Raw genomic sequence first — 11,361 nt, forward strand, 5'->3', positions numbered from 1 at the left:
TATGCTGCAGTAGTTTATGTGTCGGGGGGCTGGGGTTAGTTGGTTATACCTGGAGTACTTCTCCTGTCTTATCCAGTGTCCTGTGTGAATTTAAGTATGCTCTCTCTAATTCTCTCGTTCTCTCTTTCTCTCTGAGAACCTGAGCCCTAGGACCATACGTCAGGACTACCGGGCATGATGACACCTTGCTGTCCCCAGTCCGCCTGGCCTTGCTGCTATTCCAGTTTCAACTGTTCTGCCTGCGGCTACGAAACCCCTACCTGTCCCAGACCTGCTGTTTTCAACTCTAAATGATCGGCTATGAAAAGCCAACTGAGAGACCTGAGCCCTAGGACCATACGTCGGGACTACCGGCCGTGGTGACTCCTTGCTGTCCCCAGTCCGCCTGGCCTTGCTGCTATTCCAGTTTAAACTGTTCTGCCTGCGGTTATGGAACCCCTACCTGTCCCAGACCTGCTGTTTTAAACTCTAATGATCGGCTATGAAAAGCCAACTGAGATTTATTCCTGATTATTATTTGACCATGCTTGTCACTTATGAACATTTTTGAACATCTTGGCATGGTTCTGTTATAATCTCCACCCGGCACAGCCAGAAGAGGACTGGCCACCCCTCATAGCCTGGTTCCTCTCTAGGTTTCTTCCTAGGTTTTGCCTTTCTAGGGAGTTTTTCCTAGCCACCGTGCTTCTACACCTGCATTACTAGCTGTTTGGGGTTTTAGGCTGGGTTTCTGTACAGCACTTCGAGATATTAGCTGATGTAAGAAGGGCTATATAAAATAAAATTGATTGATTGATTGAATACCATCCCTACGGTGAAGCATGGTGGTGGCAGCATCATGCTGTGGGACTGTTTATCAGCGGCAGGGACTGGGAGACTAGTTAGGATTGAGGGAAAGATGAACGGAGCAAATTACAGAGAAATCCTTGATGAAAACCTGCTCCAGAGCACTCAGGACCTCAGACTGGGGCGAAGGTTCACCTTCCAACAGGACAACAACCCTAAGCACACAGCCAAGACAACGCAGGAGTGGCTTCAGGACAAGTCTCTGAATGTCCTTTAGTGGCCCAGCCAGATCCCGGACTTGAACCCGATCGAACATCTCTGGAGAGAACTGAAAATAGCTGTGCAGCGACGCTCCCCATCCAACCTGACAGAGCATGAGAGGATCTGCAGAGAAGAATGGGAGAAACTCCTCAAATACAGGTGTGCCAAGCTTGTAGCGTCATACCCAAGAAGACTCAAGGCTGTAATCACTGCCAAAGGTGCTTCAACAAGTACTGAGTAAAGGGTCTGAATACTTATGTAAATTGATATTTCCGTTTTTTTTTTTTTTTTATAAATTGGAAAAAAATACAAATACACGTTTATTGCTTTGTCATTATGGGGTATTGTGTGTAGATTAATGAGGGGGGGGAAACTATTTTATCAATTTTAGAATAAGGCTGTAACGTAACAAAATGTGGAAAAAGTCAAGGGGTCTGAATACTTTCCGAATGCACTGCACCTAGTATTAAGCCATCTGAGCTGCTTCAATATTCATATATATTAGGCCTATAGGCTACTATTATCTAAAAGCGACTTTGACTTTATTAATTCTTGTTCAAAAACTGAAGAAATGCAGAATTTACATAATCAAACATCGCAAACAAAATAGCAGGAGAAAACACTTAGAATACAGAACACATGGCCAACATAAAACAAACACTTAGAATACAGAACACATGGCCAACATAATACAAACACTTAGAATACAGAACACATGGCCAACATCATACAAACACTTAGAATACAGAACACATGGCCAACATAATACAAACACTTAGAATACAGAACACATGGCCAACATCATACAAACACTTAGAATACAGAACACATGGCCAACATCATACAAACACTGAGAATACAGAACACATGGCCAACATCATACAAACACTTAGAATACAGAACACATGGCCAACATAATACAAACACTTAGAATACAGAACACATGGCCAACATAATACAAACACTTAGAATACAGAACACATGGCCAACATAATACAAACACTTAGAATACAGAACACATGGCCAACATCATACAAACACTTAGAATACAGAACACATGGCCAACATCATACAAACACTTAGAATACAGAACACATGGCCAACATCATACAAACACTTAGAATACAGAACACATGGCCAACATCATACAAACACTTAGAATACAGAACACATGGCCAACATCATACAAACACTTAGAATACAGAACACATGGTCAACATAATACAAACACTTAGAATACAGAACACATGAACAACATAATACAAACACTTAGAATATAGAACACATGGCCAACATCATACAAACACTTAGAATACAGAACACATGGCCAACATCATACAAACACTTAGAATACAGAACACATGGCTAACATAATACAAACACTTAGAATACAGAACACATGGCCAACATAATACAAACACTTAGAATACAGAACACATGGCCAACATCATACAAACACTTAGAATACAGAACACATGGCCAACATCATACAAACACTTAGAATACAGAACACATGGCCAACATCATACAAACACTTAGAATACAGAACACATGGCCAACATCATACAAACACTTAGAATACAGAACACATGGCCAACATCATACAAACACTTAGAATACAGAACACATGGTCAACATAATACAAACACTTAGAATACAGAACACATGAACAACATAATACAAACACTTAGAATATAGAACACATGGCCAACATCATACAAACACTTAGAATACAGAACACATGGCCAACATCATACAAACACTTAGAATACAGAACACATGGCTAACATAATACAAACACTTAGAATACAGAACACATGGCCAACATCATACAAACACTTAGAATACAGAACACATGGCCAACATCATACCAACACTTAGAATACAGAACACATGGCCAACATCATACAAACACTTAGAATACAGAACACATGGCCAACATAAAACAAACACTTAGAATACAGAACACATGGCTAACATAATACAAACACTTAGAATACAGAACACATGGCCAACATCATACAAACACTTAGAAAACAGAACACATGAACAACATAATACAAACACTTAGAATACAGAACACATGGCCAACATCATATAAACACTTAGAAAACAGAACACATGGCCAACATCATACAAACACTTAGAAAACAGAACACATGGCCAACATCATACAAACACTTAGAAAACAGAACACATGAACAACATAATACAAACACTTAGAATACAGAACACATGGCCAACATCATACAAACACTTAGAATACAGAACACATGGCCAACATCATACAAACACTTAGAATATAGAACACATGGCCAACATCATACAAACACTTAGAATACAGAACACATGGCCAACATCATACAAACACTTAGAATACAGAACACATGGCCAACATCATACAAACACTTAGAATACAGAACACATGGCTAACATAATACAAACACTTAGAATACAGAACACATGGCCAACATCATACAAACACTTAGAATACAGAACACATGGCCAACATCATACAAACACTTAGAATACAGAACACATGGCCAACATCATACAAACACTTAGAATACAGAACACATGGCCAACATAAAACAAACACTTAGAATACAGAACACATGGCTAACATAATACAAACACTTAGAATACAGAACACATGGCCAACATCATACAAACACTTAGAAAACAGAACACATGAACAACATAATACAAACACTTAGAATACAGAACACATGGCCAACATCATACAAACACTTAGAAAACAGAACACATGGCCAACATCATACAAACACTTAGAAAACAGAACACATGGCCAACATCATACAAACACTTAGAAAACAGAACACATGAACAACATAATACAAACACTTAGAATACAGAACACATGGCCAACATCATACAAACACTTAGAATACAGAACACATGGCCAACATCATACAAACACTTAGAATATAGAACACATGGCCAACATAATACAAACACTTAGAATACAGAACACATGGCCAACATAATACAAACACTTAGAACACAGAACACATGGCCAACATCATACAAACACTTAGAATACAGAACACATGGCCAACATCATACAAACACTTAGAATACAGAACACATGGCCAACATCATACAAACACTTAGAATACAGAACACATGGCCAACATCATACAAACACTTAGAATACAGAACACATGGCCAACATCATACAAACACTTAGAATACAGAACACATGGCCAACATCATACAAACACTTAGAATACAGAACACATGGCCAACATCATACAAACACTTAGAATACAGAACACATGGCCAACATAAAACAAACACTTAGAATACAGAACACATGGCTAACATAATACAAACACTTAGAATACAGAACACATGGCCAACATCATACAAACACTTAGAAAACAGAACACATGAACAACATAATACAAACACTTAGAATACAGAACACATGGCCAACATCATACAAACACTTAGAAAACAGAACACATGGCCAACATCATACAAACACTTAGAAAACAGAACACATGGCCAACATCATACAAACACTTAGAAAACAGAACACATGAACAACATAATACAAACACTTAGAATACAGAACACATGGCCAACATCATACAAACACTTAGAATACAGAACACATGGCCAACATCATACAAACACTTAGAATATAGAACACATGGCCAACATAATACAAACACTTAGAATACAGAACACATGGCCAACATAATACAAACACTTAGAACACAGAACACATGGCCAACATCATACAAACACTTAGAATACAGAACACATGGCCAACATCATACAAACACTTAGAATACAGAACACATGGCCAACATCATACAAACACTTAGAATACAGAACACATGGCCAACATCATACAAACACTTAGAATACAGAACACATGGCCAACATCATACAAACACTTAGAATACAGAACACATGGCCAACATCATACAAACACTTAGAATACAGAACACATGGCCAACATCATACAAACACTTAGAATACAGAACACATGGCCAACATCATACAAACACTTAGAATACAGAACACATGGTCAACATAATACAAACACTTAGAATACAGAACACATGAACAACATAATACAAACACTTAGAATATAGAACACATGGCCAACATCATACAAACACTTAGAATACAGAACACATGGCCAACATCATACAAACACTTAGAATACAGAACACATGGCTAACATAATACAAACACTTAGAATACAGAACACATGGCCAACATAATACAAACACTTAGAATACAGAACACATGGCCAACATCATACAAACACTTAGAATACAGAACACATGGCCAACATCATACAAACACTTAGAATACAGAACACATGGCCAACATCATACAAACACTTAGAATACAGAACACATGGCCAACATCATACAAACACTTAGAATACAGAACACATGGCCAACATCATACAAACACTTAGAATACAGAACACATGGTCAACATAATACAAACACTTAGAATACAGAACACATGAACAACATAATACAAACACTTAGAATATAGAACACATGGCCAACATCATACAAACACTTAGAATACAGAACACATGGCCAACATCATACAAACACTTAGAATACAGAACACATGGCTAACATAATACAAACACTTAGAATACAGAACACATGGCCAACATCATACAAACACTTAGAATACAGAACACATGGCCAACATCATACCAACACTTAGAATACAGAACACATGGCCAACATCATACAAACACTTAGAATACAGAACACATGGCCAACATAAAACAAACACTTAGAATACAGAACACATGGCTAACATAATACAAACACTTAGAATACAGAACACATGGCCAACATCATACAAACACTTAGAAAACAGAACACATGAACAACATAATACAAACACTTAGAATACAGAACACATGGCCAACATCATATAAACACTTAGAAAACAGAACACATGGCCAACATCATACAAACACTTAGAAAACAGAACACATGGCCAACATCATACAAACACTTAGAAAACAGAACACATGAACAACATAATACAAACACTTAGAATACAGAACACATGGCCAACATCATACAAACACTTAGAATACAGAACACATGGCCAACATCATACAAACACTTAGAATATAGAACACATGGCCAACATCATACAAACACTTAGAATACAGAACACATGGCCAACATCATACAAACACTTAGAATACAGAACACATGGCCAACATCATACAAACACTTAGAATACAGAACACATGGCTAACATAATACAAACACTTAGAATACAGAACACATGGCCAACATCATACAAACACTTAGAATACAGAACACATGGCCAACATCATACAAACACTTAGAATACAGAACACATGGCCAACATCATACAAACACTTAGAATACAGAACACATGGCCAACATAAAACAAACACTTAGAATACAGAACACATGGCTAACATAATACAAACACTTAGAATACAGAACACATGGCCAACATCATACAAACACTTAGAAAACAGAACACATGAACAACATAATACAAACACTTAGAATACAGAACACATGGCCAACATCATACAAACACTTAGAAAACAGAACACATGGCCAACATCATACAAACACTTAGAAAACAGAACACATGGCCAACATCATACAAACACTTAGAAAACAGAACACATGAACAACATAATACAAACACTTAGAATACAGAACACATGGCCAACATCATACAAACACTTAGAATACAGAACACATGGCCAACATCATACAAACACTTAGAATATAGAACACATGGCCAACATAATACAAACACTTAGAATACAGAACACATGGCCAACATAATACAAACACTTAGAACACAGAACACATGGCCAACATCATACAAACACTTAGAATACAGAACACATGGCCAACATCATACAAACACTTAGAATACAGAACACATGGCCAACATCATACAAACACTTAGAATACAGAACACATGGCCAACATCATACAAACACTTAGAATACAGAACACATGGCCAACATCATACAAACACTTAGAATACAGAACACATGGCCAACATCATACAAACACTTAGAATACAGAACACATGGCCAACATCATACAAACACTTAGAATACAGAACACATGGCCAACATAAAACAAACACTTAGAATACAGAACACATGGCTAACATAATACAAACACTTAGAATACAGAACACATGGCCAACATCATACAAACACTTAGAAAACAGAACACATGAACAACATAATACAAACACTTAGAATACAGAACACATGGCCAACATCATACAAACACTTAGAAAACAGAACACATGGCCAACATCATACAAACACTTAGAAAACAGAACACATGGCCAACATCATACAAACACTTAGAAAACAGAACACATGAACAACATAATACAAACACTTAGAATACAGAACACATGGCCAACATCATACAAACACTTAGAATACAGAACACATGGCCAACATCATACAAACACTTAGAATATAGAACACATGGCCAACATAATACAAACACTTAGAATACAGAACACATGGCCAACATAATACAAACACTTAGAACACAGAACACATGGCCAACATCATACAAACACTTAGAATACAGAACACATGGCCAACATCATACAAACACTTAGAATACAGAACACATGGCCAACATCATACAAACACTTAGAATACAGAACACATGGCCAACATCATACAAACACTTAGAATACAGAACACATGGCCAACATCATACAAACACTTAGAATACAGAACACATGGCCAACATCAAATCAAATGTTATTTGCCACATGCGCCGAATACAACAGGTGTAGACATTACAGTGACATGCTTACTGACAAGCCCTTAACCAACAATGCAGTTTTAAGAAAAATAATAGTTAAGTACAAAATATATCAGTAAAAAAAAAAAAAAAAAAAAAAAAATTAAAGAGCAGCAGTAAAATAACAGTAGGGAGGCTATATACAGGGGGGTACTGGTACAGAGTCAATGGGAAATAACAGTAGGGAGGCTAAATACAGGGGGGTACCGGTACAGAGTCAATGGGAAATAACAGTAGGGAAGCTATATACAGGGGGGTACCGGTACAGAGTCAATGGGAAATAACAGTAGGGAGGCTAAATACAGGGGGGTACCGGTACAGAGTCAATGGGAAATAACAGTAGAGAGGCTATATACAGGGGGTACCGGTACAGAGTCAATGTGTAATAACAGTAGAGAGGCTATATACAGGGGGGTAACGGTACAGAGTCAATGTGAAATAACAGTAGAGAGACTATATACAGGGGGTACCGGTACAGAGTCAATGTGAAATAACAGTAGGGAGGCTATATACAGGGGGGTACCGGTACAGAGTCAATGTGAAATAACAGTAGGGAGGCTATATACAGGGGGTACCAGTACAGAGTCAATGTGAAATAACAGTAGGGAGGCTATATACAGGGGGGTACCGGTACAGAGTCAATGGGAAATAACAGTAGAGAGGCTATATACAGGGGGTACCGGTACAGAGTCAATGGGAAATAACAGTAGGGAGGCTATATACAGGGGGTACCGGTACAGAGTCAATGTGTAATAACAGTAGAGAGGCTATATACAGGGGGGTACCGGTACAGAGTCAATGTGAAATAACAGTAGGGAGGCTATATACAGGGGGGTACCGGTACAGAGTCAATGTGAAATAACAGTAGGGAGGCTATATACAGGGGGGTACCGGTACAGAGTCAATGTGTAATAACAGTAGGGAGGCTATATACAGGGGGGTACCGGTACAGAGTCAATGTGAAATAACAGTAGGGAGGCTATATACAGGGGGGTACCGTACAGAGTCAATGTGAAATAACAGTAGGGAGGCTATATACAGGGGGGTACCGGTACAGAGTCAATGGGAAATAACAGTAGGGAGGCTATATACAGGGGGGTACCGGTACAGAGTCAATGGGAAATAACAGTAGGGAGGCTATATACAGGGGGGTACCGGTACAGAGTCAATGGGAAATAACAGTAGCGAGGCTATATATAGGGGGTACCGGTACAGAGTCAATGTGAAATAACAGTAGGGAGGCTATATACAGGGGGTACCAGTACAGAGTCAATGTGAAATAACAGTAGGGAGGCTATATACAGGGGGGTACCGGTACAGAGTCAATGGGAAATAACAGTAGAGAGGCTATATACAGGGGGTACCGGTACAGAGTCAATGTGCGGGGCGCAGGTTTGTCGACGTAAATGATGTAATATGTACATGTGAGTAGAGGTAAAGTGACTAGGCATAAATAATTAACAGAGTAGCATCAGCGTAAAAAGATGGGGTTGGGGGGCAAATAGTCTGGGTAGCCATGATTAGCTATTCAGGAGTCTTATGGCTTGGGGGTAGAAGCTTGGTGGAGACCTACACGGTATAAATAGGGGGTGGAGACCTACATGGTATAAATAGGGGGTGGAGACCTACACGGTATAAATACGGCTCCGGTACAACACAACGTCACCTGCCTACACCCCTTCACTACGGAGAGAATGTGGAACTTTACACGACTGACTCTCGCACTCCTCTGTGTTGCCGGTGAGTGTTGTTCAATTTTACTTAATTAGTTTCAAGTGGCAGTCAAATAGTTTTATTAAATAACATTAACTTCTAAGAGCAGTTTAGACAAACAGTCGATACTACCCCCGGACTGCCTCTGTTGGCGCCCGCGCAAATCTACGACTAGAGAAAAGATGTGCTATCTGTCGTTTAGATTAGAACGGCTGGAAATCAAATCTGATGTTAAATCATAATTAGTCTAAGGCTTGACATCTTTCTCCATTTTAGTTTTGGCACGAGGAGCGAGTCTCCCTGACGGCAGCATAGAGGTAAGCAGGCTAAACCGTTTCTTTTTTTGGAGGGAAAGGCTATGCGCATTCATAAAACACTTTGTCATATGTGCTGGATTGACAGTAGTTAATAATGTAGAACACTGGTATGGGCCTTACTCTGTACAAGATTCAATTGTTCACCAAGTACACCTGTATGTATACAGTCACTTCCTGGTCAACAACTAGTTGACATGACAGTCAGGGGTGTATTCATTAGTCCGATTCTGTTGCAAAACGTTTTTCAACCAATGAGAATTTCTATTGGGCAAATTCCCTGTTTGTGTTGCGTTTGCTTCAATTTGTTTGCTTGAGTGAAACGTTTTGCAATAGAATCTGAGAAATGAATACACCCCAGGTGCACTGTGGAAGGGGTGGAAAATGTATGGCTTGTTCCCTGTTATCCATGTTCTCTTCATATGGTGTCATACTAGTACACTATATTACCAACACCTCTTATTTATTTATTACATAACCTGGTTTTTGTCCAACAGCCTAACTGTTCCAAGTACGACCTGCCCGCGTGCAACAAGCTATATGATCCAGTGTGTGGAACCGATGGCATCACCTACGGTAGCGAATGCGAGCTGTGCTATGAAAACATGTAAGTAACCAACTAAAGCTTTCAACAACTTGTCTTGTTCTGTGCTTGTCTGTCTGTGCCTCTGTCTCGTTCTGTGTTTGTGCGTGTCTTTAATTCTGCTCCGTGTGTGTTCCCAGGGTGCATAATCGTCACGTTCACATCAGGAGTAACGGAGAGTGCTGAACCAGACGTGACCGTCCATTGTCTCAGCGACACACCAGGCCCTCAACATTACTTTGAACCATTTCCTGTTGCCTTGTCAAAACACTGACATGTTTTCTGCTGCCTTCTAAAAATCGGTCTCAAGTGCCTCAATAAACTTTGAACAATTTCTTCAATGCCTGTTTCCTTCTCCAACCCTTATTGGCTCCCTGTTTGTCATAGTCTTCTGTAGAGCACTTCACTACCTAGTCTTTAAGACTTGTGTAGTGTACTTCTTGGTGGTAAAATTGTCAACTTGTAAAATTGTATTTTAAATGGAATAGTCTTCATAGTGTGTGCTTTATTTCTCCACCTTTTTATCTGTAATTAAAACTATTTTAGCAAAGTCAATTGTTTCCTTGTCAACCGGAATAGTCTGGATGAATGGTTGAAATGTGGAGGAACTGGTTCTGCTGCACCCATGACAACTTGTTTGTTTAGTCATTATGATTCCTACAAAGGTACAGTGGGAAAGGAAAATGATGTCCTTTAAAAGAAAAGGTCAAGTGAAATGTTGTGATAGCCATATGGGCTGTTGAATTGGGATGGTTACATAGTGGCTGGCTGAGTTACAATGGTTATCACTTTTCAATGCCGAGGCTGCCCCCCTGGGCGTGAATGAACTAAATACACCATACTC

At 39.0% G+C, this 11,361-nt stretch overlaps 1 protein-coding gene across 1 annotated transcript; it reads left to right on the top strand.

Annotated features, from left to right (window-relative positions):
- The first annotated feature begins 9,567 nt into the window (after window positions 1-9,567).
- Window positions 9,568-10,810, top strand: LOC311142179 (trypsin inhibitor ClTI-1-like). The gene is made up of 4 exons (XM_084177772.1): window positions 9,568-9,647; window positions 9,897-9,937; window positions 10,432-10,541; window positions 10,658-10,810. Exons 1-4 carry the CDS (start codon window positions 9,602-9,604, stop codon window positions 10,701-10,703), a joined length of 243 nt encoding a protein of 80 aa, XP_084033898.1. The 5' UTR covers window positions 9,568-9,601; the 3' UTR covers window positions 10,704-10,810.
- Window positions 10,811-11,361: the final 551 nt, after the last annotated feature.

Source organism: Coregonus lavaretus (assembly GCF_964263955.1).
Source record: "Coregonus lavaretus genome assembly, chromosome: 2".
Lineage (NCBI taxonomy): Eukaryota > Metazoa > Chordata > Actinopteri > Salmoniformes > Salmonidae > Coregonus > Coregonus lavaretus.